This window comes from Corvus moneduloides, chromosome 2, assembly GCF_009650955.1.
Source record: "Corvus moneduloides isolate bCorMon1 chromosome 2, bCorMon1.pri, whole genome shotgun sequence".
Classification (NCBI taxonomy): domain Eukaryota; kingdom Metazoa; phylum Chordata; class Aves; order Passeriformes; family Corvidae; genus Corvus; species Corvus moneduloides.
In genome coordinates this window covers 32,284,031-32,302,705 of record NC_045477.1, presented here as the reverse complement: position 1 = coordinate 32,302,705, position 18,675 = coordinate 32,284,031, and the positions used below count along the sequence as shown (strand labels likewise).

General features: G+C 40.8%; 1 protein-coding gene across 5 annotated transcripts in view; it reads left to right on the top strand.

Moving 5' to 3' along the window:
- The window catches only part of TENM4 (teneurin transmembrane protein 4), a 1,563,960-nt gene that overhangs the window by 1,387,710 nt on the left and 157,575 nt on the right, over nucleotides 1-18,675 (top strand). For all 5 annotated transcript variants that reach the window (XM_032099028.1, XM_032099031.1, XM_032099030.1 and 2 more), the window contains one exon: nucleotides 2,952-3,162. In XM_032099028.1, coding sequence (XP_031954919.1) covers nucleotides 2,952-3,162 — 211 coding nt within the window. The remainder of the gene's footprint in view (nucleotides 1-2,951; nucleotides 3,163-18,675) is intronic.

Sequence of the window (18,675 nt, the reverse complement as noted above, 5' to 3'; positions counted from 1 at the left end):
CACAACCCATTTGTGGCTCAATTAATACTTACAACTTGTAACTAGTAGCTTGGCAAAGTCATCAGCATCTGCAGCAGCATCTTGCAAATATTTGTGAAAAAAAACCTTTTGCTTTTGGCAGGAAGCCCCAAGTAAGCATAACCCAGACTGGAGTGGAAGAACAGCAGCTCACTGTACCTGAGTGCCTTGAGGTCGTTTTCATCTCACTAAGCTCTAAGTAACTACATCTAACAAAGAGCAGGAAGTGGATGCGTGTAAGCTCCATCCACAGGACATTTCTTAGATGTCCACTTTACGATGAAGCAGGTTGCATCCCAGAAGTGTCTCTTCACTTGCAAGCCAGTGATTCTAGAAAACTAACTCAAGCTGCCATGGAAATGTCAGCGCTTGGTGAGGTGAACTTTACCTGTGATCAAGCTGTTCCATCATGCTCCAAAGTGAAAACGGAAATACTTAGGTTTTTCTCTTACTGGTTTTACCTTCTTCAGCTCACCTGTTCCTTAATCAAACTCAAGCTCTGTTGGGACATTCCCAGCACCCAGACACCACTATGATGTCCTCTGTCCCTGTCCTGCTCAGCTGTGACAGGCATGGTCACACTGAGACCTGATGAGGCATCAGCCTAGGCAGTAGCTCATGCTCAGAGTGGCTACAGACACCTGGGTCACAAAGTGTCATTCAAACCAACCGCTCATCAGTATCCTCTTAAATCATTCTGTTGTTTTATAGAATCATAGATATGCTGAGTTGGAAGTGACCGATGAAGATAATAAAGTCCAACTCCTGGCCTTGCACAGGAGACCCCAAGAATCACACCCTGTGCCTGAGAGCATTGTCCAAACACTTCTGTGGCTGCTTCTGGGGAACCTGTTCCAGTGTTCAACCACCCTCTGAGTGAAAAACCTTTTCCTGTTATCCAACCTAAACCTCCCCTGACTCAGCTTCATGCTGTTTTCTCAAGTCAGTGGTCACCACAGAGAAGAAAGAGATCGGTGCCTGCCCCTCCTCTTCCCCCATGAGGAAGCTGCAGACCACAGTCAGGTCTCCTTTCAGTCTTCTCTTCTCCCAGCTGAACAGACCAAGTGACCTCAGCCACTCCTCATAAGGTTTCCCCTCCAGAGCCTTCGCCATCCTCGTGGCTCTCCTCTGGACACTCTCTAAGAGCTCAATGTTTTTCTTACTTTGTGGTGCCCAGGCTGCCCCTGGCACTCGAAGTGAGGCCACCCCAGTGCGGAGCAGAGCAGGACAATCTCCTCCCTTGCCCGGATGGCGATGCTGTACCTGATGGCCCCCAGGACAAGGATGAAACAGAAATGTACATTTTTAATTACATGTGTTTAGAATTTCTACTTACATTGTCTTTTTAGATTTTAGATCATATGTTTTTATAATTTATGTTTACATCATATTTTTTCAACACACAAAGTCTGTGTCTAGCTAATCTAATTTGGATAGACACCCAAAAGGAATGACGTTTGCAGGTGTAGCAGCTTTTACATTTTCAAAAAGACACTTCAGCACCAAATTTGAGATCTGTGTACTGAAATACAACTGAAAGAAAAAAAAAATGAAACCAAGGTTCAAAATTAATTTCCTGTAAAGATATAATTTTAAATACATAATAAAAATAACCTCGGGCAAATTCTGCCATTTCATATGTGAGCTAGGTCATATATAGCTCATTGCTCGAAATGTTGTTGGAAATAAGCACGTCTTTTTTTAACTTAGTAGCTTAACTTTTTTTAACTTTTGCTACATAGGAAAGAACATGTCATCAAGTCTTTATCTTGGTTGACTTTGAAGACCATACCAGGCAACTTAATAACAAGCACCCAAATTTTGCTACAGTAAAGTGAAAAGGGATAAGCAGCCCAAATATTGGTGCCACAGTCAGCTAACACTCAGCAGCCATTCAGTGCAGCAACATTTACAGGTTCAGAAATAAGTGGTGGTGTTTCTTTCTGCCTGTTTTTCATCTTTCTGCCAGAAAAAAACCACAAGCTTGTCTGACCAGCTGGATGAGAGAGGCAAAACCAAGTGAAGTCAGGAAATAGAAAAGCTGAATAGTGCCTCAGTTGCTGGATTCTGCTTGCAAGGTGTCCTGGTCACCTAAACACATGACTAAAGTCGGACTAGATAAGTTTCATTTAATATTTGTGATACCTGCTAGGCTTATATCTGCCTCATGCCATTAATATAATACCAGACAAAACACAATTATTGTCAAAAATCAGTGGAAGATTATTTGAATAGGGAACTAAAAGGAGTTGCAATACTGGTATTAAAGCAAAGCAGTTGTTCAGTTGAAGTGACTGTTGCAAAAAGTAAATGCATCCTTTTGAGGAAAATACCTAGAGCCACTCCTTAAATGGGACTTTTCTGTATGTTTATCTCTTTTCCATCTTCATTTTCTGTGATCTTTTAGCTATTTTTGCTACTGCTTTAAGATAAAACCTTTGCTGGCTAACCAAAATACTTCTGCAAAACCTCTACCAGAGTTCACTTTAAAATATCTCTTACTTTTCCTTTGGTGACCCCTAGCAATTCTGGCACACAACCCAGTCGGGCTAAATATAGTTTTCTGTCTTTTTTTCTGTATTAGCCAAGACACAAAGAAGATAACAAATAAGCTGCTTAGTGCCATATTTACAGTGCAGTTGAGTCATGGTCTCATGTTTCCCTGCCTATATTTCTACAGAGTGAGAACACCTCACTAGGGCCAATATGCTGCAAGTCACCTTCTAAACAAAGATGATTTCATGATTCATATAATTGCAGGAAAATACATTCATACACTAGCTATTTCCAAAATGGTTACTTGCAGGTAGTCCAGAAAAATACTTGAGCTACCAGAGAAAATCCTGTTTATGATGCTTTTGTAGATCCAGAATAAGAGACTAAGCTTGAGGAAACCTGGTACACACACAAACATTGCTCCCTTTACGTTTCAGTTTGACTTTGTTGAGCTCCTTGATGGAAGACGTCTGCTGACACAGGAGGCAAGAAGCTTGGAAGGACCTCAGCGGCAGCACAGAGCTTTTGTGCCCTTGGCCAGCCACGAGACAGGATTTATCCAGTATTTAGATTCAGGAATATGGCATTTAGCCTTCTACAATGATGGCAAGGAATCGGAAGTGGTTTCTTTCCTTACTACTGCTATTGGTAAGGATTTCCTCTATTATTCCTAAACTCCTAAATATGCCTTGGGGACAGGTATTAAGGCACATACTCGAATTGCACGATGGCTTTGTGTGGTTTTGGAGAGAATGCTTGAAGGGGATTGTATTTAGCAACGTGCTGAATACTATTAGACCCTAAATGTTGAGTAAGTATTTTTTAGGCCTTTTAAGTAACTATAACCATAATGAGATTCTGCCCAGTGCCAAACATGGATTACAAGCTGGAAAATCCTTGCTGTATTTTCTTACTTTGATTTTCCTTTTATTTAATTGGCTTTTGGTGGTTTTGTTTGATTTTTTGTTTGTTTGATTGGCTTATTTCTCTTTCTGGAGCAGAGGTGTAGGAATGATTGAAGAACAGACAGCAGTACCATGCCTCAGTTCTGTGTGACAGACAGTCCTGCCATTGAACACCATCAAAATCACTCAAGCTGGAGTTCGGGCAGAATACTGGGGTTGAAACTCCAATAAAGAGCACTGTAAGACTTGGTAGTAGCAACCACAGCAACAGGAATCTCTATTTCTCCTTGCTAACGGAATTAAGCTGAGATTGCTTAAGAAGAGCAAATTAACTAAATAGGTCTTCTGACTTCTCTGGCAGTAAAATGCCCTGTCAGGTCAGCTCACAGGCATGGATTTGTTGCTGTCCAAGGAGGAAAGGATGCTGCCAGTGGGTGCCTGATAACCCATTGAGTATTCTTCTTCCACCCTGTAAATATCAGAATCTGTTCCTGATTCAATAATATTTATTTTTAAATTTGATTGACCTGCTGAAACTGTTCCTATACCTAAATTCATTTGGTTGTAATTTAAAGACTACTCCATAAAACTAGCACTCAGCATTCTTCTAGCCGCAGTGTTTAATGGACTTCTTTTTTTTGCAGAAAAAAGCAGACTCATTCCAAAGCTGCCATTAATCCCTCTCCCAACAGAGGCATTGGTGTTGAGTCTCAGCTGTCTGCAATAGTTACCTAAGAGCTATGGGCTGTAATTTGTCTTGGCAGGTTAATTAAAAAGTTTAGGTCTTGTTAAAGGAAAGTCATTAACATCCCAATATTCCATTTTAGCACTAAAGTTTATCTAATGCAGAAGTGGAAACTGCTGTAATACTCTGTAATAAATTCAAAACCTGGAAATGTGATGTTCTGTCTTGTTTGCAGCTGAGCAACACTAGAAGTAGTTGTATATTAACTTAAGAAATTGAAGTCTTACTCTATAGAATGCAGATTTACTTCCATTTAGTTTACTTTAGTAATTTGATTTTTTGCTTACAATAACCACAGAAGCTTAAGATATTCTTCTGAAGGCAGCTTTTTTTCCTTGGCTAAGAATGTCTTCAGTCCAAAATTTCCCATCACAGGAAGAAAAGTCAGTAAGGCTCTAACAGCAGAAAACACATTTAGAGCACTGTCACTACTTGTTCTTGTTTTCAAAGTGATGCTTAAGTGTTCTAGCCAGACTTTTCTCTTGGCCTCATTGCACTAATACAGGGAAAAACAAGAAGAAAGAAAATAAAAAGCATTCTTAATTTGCCTTTGAAATGCAAAGAAATGGTGTGGGTGAGAAGCATGTCAGACTGTCTTCAAGGCAATCCTGGTTTTTTTTGTTTGTGCTCTGCTGTACCTTCATGACTGCATGATAGGCAGAGCAGTCCACAATATGGAGCCCATGATATGTTCAATATATCCCCTGCTGACCTTGAATCGTTCTGTGTTTCTGTGATTCAGAAACAAGGAAGTTTTCTTTTACTACACAAGTGGGAATCACTTTATCCACTGGCAGCTGTATATCAACACAGAGCTGTAGTGTAAAAAAACCTGTTAAAGGACAAGCTGTGCGTTTTGAAACAGACTTAAGTAAAATTTTTAGGTAGGAAAATGTGGCTTCTTGGCTAGAATTTGTCCAGAAAAGTGCAGCATTTGTATAAGTACCATAAGAACATTGTAATAGCCTTAACAAGTCGGTACCTTTCTTCTCAATCTAGATTTCAACAGCTTGTTAAAAAAAAACAAAACAAACAGTCAGGTGTTTTGTGTAACTCTAATGCTTCAGAACCTTTCTAGTGTATTCATGAAGTCTGGCAAGACATGGTTGCTAGATTGTAAGTGTATAAATACTGTGGTGCTGTAGTGTTACTATTTTTTTTCACTGCCCAAGTAAAGAGGATAAAGCAACCTGACAGTGCTTATGAATCAGTGTGTAAAGTTGCAACACCAAAAGAATAAATCAAATCACATGTGATGGAAGCCTTAGATCTGTCTGTGTGGGGTGAGGAACCTTCGAAGGAGTTGTGTTGACTGTCAGAGGCAAGCTGCCATTTAATTTGATTTCTGTGGCAAGAAATCTCCCTTTATTATTCCACTAACATAGGGCTTACAGTAAGAGTGAGTTTGAAAAGTATAGCTGTGGTGCAGGAAGAAGTAGGATCCAGTGATCTGAGAAGAGGACCAGCAGCCTGGAACTCCTGGATTCTGACTGATGTGCTAATTCTGCCGCAGCCTAGGCTCATGCTTCAGCTGCTCACTGTGTAAAACTGAGGGGAGTGACATTTCCCCAGAGATGCTGTGAGGGTGATAGAACTGCTGGGAAAATGAATGAAGCATTAATTAATAATCACAGATAGTAGTAGAAAGCACAAAATTGATAATGGTGATCGTAATGATAAGTTCATAAAGCCAAACTGCAGTCATTGCTTCAGGCAAACATCCCCTGCGAGTGAGGACTCACCAAAATAAATGGCCATAGCTTTTACTTCAGCAATAAACATGTTGGATGGAAAGGGTGCTGATTTTCCAAGTCTTATCTGCTGTGTTTCAACAGACCAAGCTGTTCAGAGCCAGCAAATCATTGCCGGCTCTGTATGACAGTATCAACTGCAATTACTGTGCAGGGCTGGCCTGGAATGATTTGGCTTCCATTATTCTAGTGAAAACTAGAGAAAAATGGAAAAAAGCATCTGTATTCCCAGTTTGATAACACACAGTTAATTTCATAAATTGTGAGACTGTCCATCATACAGCTTTGGAATGCAATAAAGCTGTAACTAAATCCACTCAGGAACATGAGCACAGATTTTGAGGGCAGGAGATGGCAACTTGGCCTGTTTTCTAAAACGATGTGGAATCATCATCACTGAAGGGTTAAGGTGGTGTCAAAATGTGTGCCTGTTAGATGGCACGGAATGTAAACCTGGGGAGAATACAGCCTTGTAATGCCTGTCAGAGCTTATACTTCTGAATAATACAGACAATTCAGGTGGAGGGAAAAAGATTATTCTGGAAGAGTTTTCAACTTTTAATAGTATTTTTACATCCTATTCTTCTGAATTACAATTCATTACATTATAAAGGAATGGACAGTCAAGGTCTCTCAAAAATAAATTAACCTTTTTGTAAATTACATTGGTGGCACTTTGCGAAATTCCTAATAGAAACACTTCTTTGAGAAGCACCTTATGGATTTACAATCTGCTACTATCAGCCTGATAGTGGTAATTTATTTAGAGCAATCTTGTCTAAGTGAAGCAAAATAGTAGGCTCAGGGATCAGATGGAATCAGCACATCTCAGACAGAGATTTTTGGCCAGAAGTTTGCTCAGTAGAAGCAAGAAACATCTGAGAACCTGAAAAGAACGTCTATGGAGTCAAAGTGTCTTCCAGCAGCTGTTACTGCTGAGCTCAGGCAGGCTCAGCTGTGCAGGGCCACTGAGAAATCAAAAAGAAGAGCAAAGTGTTGTCTGTGAGAGGAGAGCATCGCTGTTTGCCAGCATGTCACCCAGCAAGCAACAGGAAACACATGTAGAACACCCAGGATAGGATGCAAGGTTTTATCTTACTTGTATCTTCTGCATGAGACAATGCTTAAGTTTAAGAAAAGGATCATTCCTTCTGCCCCCTCTACCATCCATTACCAGTAGGTAAAAATAACCTACTGTAAGTAGTTTCCTCCACTAAAGTGCAAGAGGAGCTCTGGTGTGATTTATAAGGGGCTGCCAGCACATACAGCACTTGGCAATATAAAACAAAAGGCACATGCCCTTCCTGCAATAGCCCAGAATGTAGCCCACCCCATGCAGTCCCTGGGACAGCAGTTCACACTCAGGAATGATACCAGCAGAGGAACACTTCACAGTAGGACTGAGGTCACAGAGGAGCAATTGCAGGGCACGGGGACAAGCATCGGACTGGGAATCCTTGCGTGAGAGGTGACAAGAATGACTTCCTTAGCACTGTGTGAAAGTGCCTTCGTGTTTAGCTTGTTCTTAGCAAAGGGAAAAGGAAGAGTCTGAGCAGCTCAGATTTCTTTCCCTTGCTTTTGCTGCTTATGTGTAAGCTAACTTAAACTCTAGCAATTTCCACTTCAGAAAGGATACAGAAGTGTGATCCACTTGGAGTCTCAAAACCATTCATGTTATTTATTCTTGTTTTGCTAGTGTCTGGAAAAATCTAAATTGGTTTCATGTAAATATTGAGGAGTCAGGATACTGTGCAGAGTAACATGGGGTGTGATCTGTTCTGGCTTGCACTTCTCTTTTGGCTCCTTAATGCCTCAGTTAAAAGTCCCCCATGCACTATTAGATCTTCAGAACTCTGAATGAGGAAAAGTGGTTTCAATGTCCCAGCTACCCTTTTCTGAACTTCTCCTTAGGCTTAAGAGGCTGAAAGTTCAGCAAGTACTTTGCTGAATCAGATCTCCTTAGCTGTTAATGAGACTCCAGCTGCTCCGTGGAAGTGCTCAGTTCTCCCCTATTGAATGAGTGTGGTCATCTTAGCCCTTCTGTGTCAGAGGGGGACTTCCACCTTATGGTAACCTTCTGCAGATAATTAGTTAGTAACACATTCCTGCCCACACTCACAACTCTTTTTTTGCTCTGCACAGAAAAAGAAATACAGCAACATATGAGAACTGTGCCAGGAAGAAAAATCATTTAATTTTTGATGGATTTTCGATCTCTCTCGTACAAAATAACAGCAGAGCTTTGCATGCTCTGCAAATAGTTTTTGACTTTGGCTCTGTATACCCCTCTACAAGCAGACATCTGATACTCTGTCAGATGGGCAATGCTTTTTTTGATTACTCTCTTGTTGCTGCCAACCCTTTTTTTTGATGCTTTGTTTCCTGCTTTCAGCTCTTACCTAGCTTCTCTGAGTGTGGCAAAGCTCATAGGTCTCAGGTAGTATTTAGAAAAGATACAGTCACTCAATTCATGTAGAAAGCAAAAAATGCATTTATGAGTCACTGCCAGGCTGTGTTAGGTTTTTCTTTCCTTGTGTATTTGATCTCTTGAATGACATTGTGTTGACAGGTCTGCTTGACTGAAAATGCTTATCCTCAGAGCAGGTTCAGATTATGCAAAGTATCTTCCACTAAACGTCCAGCTGGCCACAGAGTGTGAGGTCCTCTGTGAGAATTGAGCTAGTCCGTACAGAAGGATGGCAAGAAGACAGGAGATTGCCCTCTCCATCTCAGCCAAATCCAGCCCAGTCTGATAGGCACAGTATCACAAGAAGTGTGGGGTGAACTCCCTCTGCCTGAGCTTTGTGAGCAGCAAGAATTCCCCACTCCAAGCAGGTGTAGTAGTGTGCTTGGTGAGATTTCACTTTCATCCAGCCCATATGTAAGTCTGTTCTCTTTATAGGGCTTATATAAAAAGCAAACATGGGCTGAGCCTGGATCTGGAAATGGAAAGAGGGCTGTGCAGAGGTGAAACTTTTCACATTAATTTGCACTCCTCATATCCAGAGTTTGTTTGCTATTCTTGGTAAAACAGTGATGATGGTTTTGGGTGGATAGTGACACAACCCTTAAAACTAACACCTGGAAGTCAACAGCAGCTTTATCAGTGCTCCCTTAATCTTTCCACGTTCTTCCTCAAAACTGATGAACAGCCTCATTTCCCAGTGAAGTGAGCCAAGAGGATGAGCATGTTCCAGTGTTGGAGCTGCCTTTTCAGACAACTCCTAACAGATCAAACATTCCTCCTGGTTCTTAAATTCCTTTCAGCTTCAGTCAGCAATGTTTGTCCATGATCCTATGGTACACTGCTCCCTAAATGTTAACTGCAGCTTTCTGCCTGCTGCTGCTTAGACCTACAGCACTTCCAAGAAACAGGAAGTCAGACCAATTGTTTCAAATCTAGATGTTACTTGTAATGACCTTTTTTCTCTCTGCAAGTGTCTGAAACAATTCTTAGATAATAACCCTGCTTCCCAAGCCATAATGGCAGGCAAAATTATTATTTCAGGATTTTTCTATTGAAGACGTAAGGCATTTCTAATAAAGAGGAAATTAGGGACACATCTCAAAGATAATTAAATAATAAGAGGCCTGTAAAGGTCAGATGCTTTGCTGTGAAAAATTCCATGGCTGCTCTTTCTGTACTGAGTGTATCTCTTCCTTGATCTATGAATAAAAGCTAGCAATAGAACATTAAAATGTGTAAAGCTAGCTTAGTTTTAAAGCAGAGATGCAATAATTTATTTAATGTTAGATTTGAACTTTTTCTTTATTTTTTTATTTTGATTTCTATAAGTACACTCCTCTTTCAATAGGTTTTATGATAACAAGTGATTATTTGGGTGGGAAAAATAGAAAAATGGACAAATACTTTCATTTATATTGTTGTATAAAAGAAATTAGGCCATGCTTCTAAAGACTGCTTGAATGCCAGTAAGTATTCGTCTCAGTAGAAGTTAGACATCTGAATGTCTTTAATGTTCCAGGTTTTGTCTGGTTTTAATCACGCTTTAAAGTGGTAGAAAAACGAAGGTAGATTTGTCTTTTTGAAAAGCTTTGCCTACATCTGTACTTACATGGACTGGTAGCATTGAACTTGCATGTCCGTGTGCTGTGTTCGGGCAGGCAAGTTCTCTTGATCTGACAGAGCTTGTACAAAAAGTTTATTGATTGAGATAATTGCTTTAGTTTTAGGGTCATTATTTAATACCAAATTAAAGCCTTTCCTTTTTTTTTCTTTTCTTTATTTCTTTTCTTTCTTTCTTTTCTCTCTTTCTTTTCTTCCTTTTTTCTTTCTTGCTTGCTTGCTTTCTTTCCTTCTTTCTTTCCTTCTTTCTTTCATGTCTGCCCCTGTGTTTTTCTGTTCACTTTGTTTCAGAACAGCAGAATTCTGCCTTAATAACATGGCATGTAAGTGCTGTCTGAGGGGTTCTGGAGAAATGTGTAAAACGGTGCATATGGTTTTCGTTTTTACACTTTTGTATATAGCTCTTTCCACACAGCCCAGACTGCAGGCTAATGTAAGCACAGCTTGTTTTATTCCTGTGTTGTATTACCGAGCTGCTAGAGCAGCTTTGTGCACACTTTTCTTTCCATGAATGCTCCCCTGCTACAGCACAGAAATGAGGTTGTGGGAGTTACTCGTCTGCTTTGGCAAACAAAAGGAGAACTCTTTCTGTACTAGAACAACAGAAGCTTTAAAGCCTCAATTTTCCAAAGGCTGTATTAACATGTACATGCTTGCATGCAAGACCACAAAAGAACAGAAGCCAACAACATCAGCACCCCAGGAGTCACTGGACCAATCTTCATTTTGTACAGGGGCTGAGCAGATGAGGACATTGGTCCGTATGGTCACTCCTGCTATATGTTGACTTTTTAAATGATAACAGCTGGTCTGTGTATTAGATGTGTGACTGCTTTCTTTTGTTGAGTGCTACAGCAGTCTCAGAAAAAGTTTCATAGATTATCTTAAACTGATTTCTAGACAGCTTGCCAGAGCCTCTGAGAAGGAGCAAGGTTTGACCCCGTTTGTGCAGCAAGTCTGCAAGAGGCAGGAAGGGAGCCATATGTTCTGCTTTTTATTTGGCCCTGACAGAAGACCACCAAGAGTTCAATGGAGCTGCCTGAGCACAGGACTTTGGTGGCACCTGAGATTCCCCAGGGAACTGGGGGCATCTCTACAGGGGTCAAGGCTCACATAGAACCTAGAGGGGACTCAGGCTCTTCTGTAGCAGTGGCTGTAGACCAGGCATCCTGCTTGAGAGCATGTCCCTAGCAACAGGCACTTACCTAGCTGAACCGCAGATAGCAGTCATTCCAGCCAGTACATCCTTAAGTATCAGGCTGGATATATTAGCTAAAGACTTGGTGCAAAATGAAATTCATTTTTTTTATGTACCCAAAATTATAACATTGCCAAGGTTTCATGGCCCTTGTTTGACCAAATGAGATTACATTTGTAGTTCTCTAGGTGTGTATGCAAGAATGGTTTGCTTTTTCCCCCTGTAATACACCAACTTAAAACATCATTTAAAATGAAACTCAAGGCTAGCTTTAGCCTTGCCCTGAGCTATGACAGCAGAAATTGTAATGTACTGAACGTGAAGTAACTTCCCTCTTGCTAGTGCAGCTCCAGAAGTTGAACCCTGAAGGCTGAATAATTGTTGTTTCCTGTATTAGTTTGTAACAATTTATGAGAGTGGGAAGGAACAAAAAAAAATTCTTTGCAATCCCCTGGGCAAATAGGGGATATGAGAGTTTCATCTGCTGGAGTGCAATTCAGGTTTAAAAACATTCCAACTGCAAAAAAGGGGATCTAGGAAGAAAATTACTGTTCACAATGTATCTTTCTAGATTTCCACAGCCATGTCATAGTTATGTTACAAGTATGGATTAAAGTCTTACTGTGCTTGGAAGCTGCATTGTAGAAGGAAAAAGAAGAAAGCTTCAGTCCACCAGCTACTCTTTGTTTAAAATCATCCAGTGAATTTTTTTTCCCAGCTAACTTCCAACCTGTGATCACATTTCAAGTGATTTGGAACAGAGGGGTGTTTTCAGATGGTCAGTGTATGATTCCTTAAGAACTATGTTTCAAGACCCTTTCATGCTTTTAGCATTGCTCACATTAAAGAAAACAGTGTTCCCTGTTTAGCCCTATGAACAGCAGAAATACATTAGCAGGATTTCTTAAAAGTTGGTGAAGTCAAGGGAGATTTTACCATCAAGTTAAATGATCATATGCATAGACCAGTGCCCAAGTGCTTTTGAAATCCCATTACACTTTATGCTTTCAACCATCTGAGAGCTTCAGATTATAAGGCATTCTGCACTGGAAAGATTTCTTCTTAATAAGGAAGCGGTAAGAGAAAGGAATGAATCAGGGAGATAAAGCTCTCTCTCAAAGGGCAACCCAAATTCAGACCAAATGTGGCAAAGGTTTCTGAAATGATCAGGCTTGTTCTCGTCTTTATTTACTCTCCAAGCTATTCCCATTTGGTCCCTCTTTCTGTAGAACAGAAGTTCAAAAATAGGACAGAAAAAAGCTGATTTTTTAGTATTTCCAGCTGGGCATAAAGTCAAATGTGCTTGAAATAGTGTGAGAAAGACTGATGTGATTGTGGTGAGAGCTGTTTGAGTACCTGGATAGACGTCTCAAGCCAGGCCTAAAAGCAGAAGTACAGACAGCTCAAGGGAAAATGTGCTCACATGATGTACTGTGAAATTTGGCAAAATCAGTGGCTTTTGACTTCAAGAAGCAACCCAACTGCCTCTGAGCACCAAACCTTCTGTGCTTCACCATCACCTTGTAAAATGCTCCAGCCTATAGAGTCGCTGATGGCAGAGGTGGGTGTTTGTTGTCGGTACCCTGATGGAGATGGGCATGTATCAGCCCTTGCAAATTGCTTTTTTTAAACATTCTTACAAAAAAAGAGGAGGGAGAATAACATGCAGTTCAATATTGTGGTTACTGTCCTTCTCTCTCACTTTCCAGTCAGGAGCGATTTAAAGAGTTGTTTAAAGGACTGTCTGCCTGTTGCCCTTTTCCTGATTTAGCATCCTTATACCTGCATGTGAAGATTAGAGTTCCACTGGGATGTGAGAGCAAAACAGGGTTATGTGCGTGGGTCCTTAATTAAAACAGACCTCCCAGCCTTAGGAAAAAGAAAAAAAAATCAAAATCTGGCACAACATCAAGTGGCATTAGCAGTATCAGCATCACACTAGGTGCCCTACAGAAGAGGAAGCTGTGAAAGAGCACTCAAAAATAATGACTGAGTTTCCATGATGCTGTCAAGACTTTCACATCCCTGGCTGCCAGGTGTGGATTACTTGAGCTAGAAGTATAAAAGCTGTATAAAACACAAATGAAGCAGAAAAATTGAAATCTCAGCAGGTGACGATGTACTATAAGAAGGAATCAGTCCTTTAAAGCTTCGTCTGGGGAAGGAAGAGGAGGAGCAAGAGAATACTAGACCTAGCATTTCCACATTTCCTTTGTTTCCAGGGCATTTTCTTCCTCCTTACTTTTTTTGCCTTTTTTGTTTGGCTCATACTGTCAAATCTGATGCTTGAAGACATCTGAAACCTGTTTTATCCCCTCTCACCTCCACGTCTGCCTTGGCATTGTTATCACAATTACAAGGGCAGGTGACAGTTCTCCAGGCTTAGAATCCAACCTCTCCTGCAGTGAAATTCAATTGGGTAGCATCATTCCTTTGAAAAATAAACAAGACTGCAAGCTCTGCAACTGGGAAGTAAATTAAATGTGTTCACAGAGCTTCAGAATCCTCTTTGCCTTTCATGTTATACTGCCTGACTTCCTATTAAAATTATTGCTAACGTAGTCGAGGCAGTGACAAGGAGCATTTTTGTGAAAGAGAGATGTTATTGTAGTGAGCTTGTAGGTGTCAGTTTTATCCTGGACAAGCAGATCTAGGAAAAAGAATATGTGGCTTGTTAAGGTTGGTCTAGTACAGCAGCAAAGAGTAAGGTGAAATAATGTGGTGTCCCTTCACTCTCCCAGGCAGTGTAATTCCCTGTACTGTACTGGGCACTCGTCATGGCTCTCTGGCACTGATGTGGCTGACAGAGGATTTCAAGGTCAGATATGAACCATGGAATCTACCTGCTTGCTGCCTTGCTCCCTGTGCCCTTCCTCCCTCCCAGCAAAACATTTTCTTTAGCCAGGAGAACATAACTAGGCAGAAAATAGGTCAGTGGACAGTTAGGAACAGTATATTTCTGTGTGACAATAAATATATGTATTTATTTGATACAGTAAACAATTCTACTCTAATTATTTGGTTTACCTCCTTTTTTAATTTACTTGCTATTTTTGAATTAATGCATCTTTGTATAGAGAGAGTCAACATTTATAAGGAAAGGGTAAAACCTTTTATTGTACCAATTAGTATGTATGCAATATCTTTCTGGGCTGGTAGATGAGTAGCTGTGGCAATTTATTTTAGGCTGAGCAGCTACATATATCTTCTCACCAGCACAGAACAAAAGATTTTGAGGCCGTTTCTTATGTAGCAGTGGAGTAGACTGCTAGCTGAAGGGGCCAGACAGGATACTTAAAAAAAGCGTGCTCTTTTCTTTGCATCTAATTTCTAATACAGAATATTCTCATTGATAAATTTTTTGTATTCCTTGAACCTTCATTCCAGAATGGAGATTAGCATTGATTCATTAAGGTCTAATTTTCCTGCTGCAGTGCTATTCCTGCAGGTTTCTGACGCCAAACACTGCCGTCTCCAGAGCAACTTTTTGAGGTTATCAAATGAAACAGTTGCATTTGAATTGATACAGCCACACCACACTGAATGGCATTTAATCAGTTCTTAGAAAGCAGTCCTGGTGCTTATTAACTCTAAAAAAGGTACTGCCTTCAGTTGCCAGCTAGATAACTACTTTTTCTTTGCCAATAGATAGTTGCCTCTAAATGTCTAGGGAATGATGATGCTTGGTGGCAAGTGCAGGCTGTAAAATATTTATCTTTAACACACAATTGTGTTACTGCAGCCTCTAATAGGATTTGGTGTCAGGCAAACATCTGCCTTGGCCTCTGGCCCAAAGATAGGGAAACAAGCTATTAAGTTGAATGTTGCATAGTAAATAAATAAGGTGGAAATACTGTTGAAGTAGCTGTACTGCTGACCAGCAAACATGGTGAGTGTATAAAAAAGAAGTCCATCAAGAGTCTAGCAATTTGTCTACCTTCTTAATATGTTTATTGTGTTGCATCTGGATAAAGGTAATTCATGTTGGTAATTGTGAGCCAGGCTGACAGATCTTTATAGAGTTCACCACAGTAGAATTGTCTTTCATGGGGCGTTTTGTCAGCAGCAAAGTGGTCCCCTGAGCAGACCATTAGCCTGGGAGCTTTGTCGCTGCCACATGAGTCAGTTTATAATGTGAAGCAAAGCTGTGCTGTATTTGTCCATGCCTCAGATTAACAACCTAAAAAAAAAATGGGAATGGTAACAATTAGCAATTTCGTATTGAACTCAGTAATATCCTTAAATGCAAGATAGTGTAGTGTGAAATCTTACTATGGGTATGGGCTGGATCATGCCAGTTTATGGCTTCTCTCAGAGTAAAGGGTGATTACAGTGGGAGAACTAGCAATGGGATAAAGGTTTCAGCCAACTTTCCCTCAAATTCTACCAGCTGTGAGTTTACTTGTGCTGAAAAACACCCACTGAAATAAATGGCAAAAGTAGCAAATCAATGTTGTTTTGTGCAATATGTTGAATTACAGCTGCTGAGGATACTTAGGGAATTTTTTTTGTTTCTTTCTTTGCTTTGATAATTAAAGCTCATGAGCAGGAAGGACCTTAAAGAGTACTTCAGAAGAAGAGTCCTGCTCTTGGAGAAGCCTAGGCTTTCGCACTTAATGAAGGTTTTCCATTTCTTATTTTTATGAATCCAGAAACAGTTTTGTACATCCTCCTTTTCCTGGCTGAGTTAGGCTGTCCTAGGGTAGGGAGTACCTGCTCTGTCAGGCAGGGCATTTCTATACCATTCTCCAAAATGAGACAGTGTGGATCTGAAGACCAAGTGTCTCATTATGTCATTTAGACTTTGTCTCAGAGGAGATCTGGAGGTTTACAATATTTACTGAGGAAATAGTGGAGAGGTGCAAAGATGCTCAGAGGGCTGGAGCACTTCTCCTATGGAGGCCGGCTGAGGGAGTTGGAGTTACTCAGCCTGGAGAAGAGAAGGCTCCAAGGAACCCTTAGAGCGCCTTCTAGTACTTAAAGGGACTACGAGACAGCTGGAGAGAGACTTTTTAAAAGGGCATGGGGTGATAGGACAAGGAGGAATGGCTTTAAACTGACAAGTGGGCAGGTTTAGATTAGATATTAGGAAGAAATTCCTCACTGTGTGGGTAATGAGGCACTGGAACAGGTTGCCTAGAGAAACTGGCTGACCCATCCCTGGAGGTGTTCAAAGCCAGTTTGGATAGGATGTGGAGAAACTTGGTCTAGTGGAAGGTGTCTTTGCTCATGGCAGGGGGATTGGAACCTAATGGTCTTTAAGGTGCCTTCCAACCCAAACCATCCAGTGATTCTGCAATTCCATAAATAGACTTGTTTTTTTCAGTTGCTAATTAGATTGTGAAGCTGGCAGGACACTTAATTCTGTAGGCAAACTTGTGCATTCCGTCTTGGAAACTCCACCACCTCAAGTTTTGCCAGTCTGCCCCTGGTGTGAGTTGTTTGCTTTCAGAAGGTTCACTCCTGCTACCATTGGTGGTTGAAAGGTGGCATGGAAACTGTGTTTTCAGTGCTCTCTTCGGACACGATAGCAAAACCAGATGAAGGCATCATGCATCATCCACTGGCTGGCCCTCCAGTTATTAATCTCTGCCCTTACCAGCTGGTGTCAGTCAGATCTCTTCGGGGATTTGGAAGCCAGAAGAAAACTGTGGGAATCAGACTGGAAACAGAGAACATATATATCTCTTTCTAAAAAAGAATTGTTCATGGTCTCACAGTGAACTTGAACAATTAAATAAAACAAAACAAAAACATTGTCGTGATTCTCTAAAGCAGTTCCCATGGTACTATTCATAAAACACCATATGGAATTTGTATCTATTGGAAAATACTCTTCTAATTATGTGAACAGCTTCCAGAATAAGCTGTATAATGGAGACTAGAAGCCAGCCGTAACTGCAGTGCCTGTTTTTAGTTATTGGCTGATAGCTTGTCACCTCTGTAGCAGTGCTGACTGTGAGCATACTCAAAAGAGAGACAGCTGCTTTGTGCCACTGACTTAGGGACTTCCTGAATGTTAAAGGTGTGTCTCCTCTATCATCTAAGCCCCATATGATAATAATTTGACTAAGCCCTAGCTTCTGAAAATGTCTGTTTGATTCTTCATTCTTCCTAGGGTTCTCCCATCACGACTCCCTAATTTCTGATGCCAAGTCACCCGCCTCCTCCTGTTTAGTGTGTAGTGTAGGTGTTAGAGCAGTGTGCGTGGATGTGTGTGCATGTGTACATGCCAAAAGGGCCAGAAAACTGACTCAGGTGCCCAACTGGCAGTCTGTAACCACTGAAACAAAATTCAGTGCTAGGATGGAAATAGAGGTTTTTATGAGGAGTGTAACTTGCTAATGCCTGCAATCTTCAAAGTAAAAAGAAATTCCAGTTTGTGATTCTGCCTAAGAATATAAATAGGAGCATGCACAGTGTTGCACACACAGCTTGCAGACTTGCTGCTCACAAGCCTCAGTCTCAGCCTTGTTTGTGCTCATTAGCTCTGGAGTTCCTGAGGGGAAAAGGTGCGTTCATTTAACACTTCCTTTATGGAAATACTTTGGAGTTGTTTGGGAGTAGCTTTGAGACAAAGATGCCCTGCATGAACCTTCATCGCTTTTCAGAATTGATTCTCAGTATCGAAGAACTTTTGGAAGTGTGTGAAGACCTTAATTGCCCTGAATCACCAGGAAAGTTTGCATCCTTAACTGCTAAAAAACAGCAAGTGGCACAAGTCACAGGGGGAGTAGAGTTCCTTTTCACTTCATCTCATCTGTATCAGGCAGGTTATTCCCGGGCAAATAGAGGTAGTGTGAAATGAGAATACTTTAAAAATGTTACTTTGGGCAATATTAGAACAACAAGGTACATAAGAGAAAGCAATGAAATGGGATTAAAGGACTTTTGAGGGCCTACTCTATTATTAATAGTATAGGGTATTCAGGCCACAAGCAAGAGCTACTGAGGTGTCTCAGTGAGGAAGTCATCCACCTGTTTTTTAATTCCTTTTGAGTTAGCCACTGTATGGTATGAAACAGTTTGGCCACACTTGCCAAGAAGTGTCTGGGAAATCAAAGCTTGAAGAGGTAGTGATAGATGAAGTGGTATATGTGCATATCACTGCAGTTTTACAAAGAAAAATGCCAGATCTGTATATGAACCAGAAAATAGATGTAAATTTTTCTTTTTCTTTAATACGTCAGTGTCAGTCACTGTCAGCAGGGATCTGACCAGTTATAGGTGTCTGTGCTGAACTAGTCAGAGGAAGAAAGGATGCACCACCACAGTAAAGGTTCTTACATGGATTCCCCTAGAGATTCTGGACAGGTTGGTTACCTAAGCACAGGTATGCTCCATTATTGAGGTCACTCTGAACTTCTAAATCCCTTTGTACATACTCATTATTGTGGACAGAGTAATTCAGTTTAACCTGCAGTGGACATTGAATTGGTGTACAGAGTTTTGCCTGTCTTGTCCTAGGATCATAG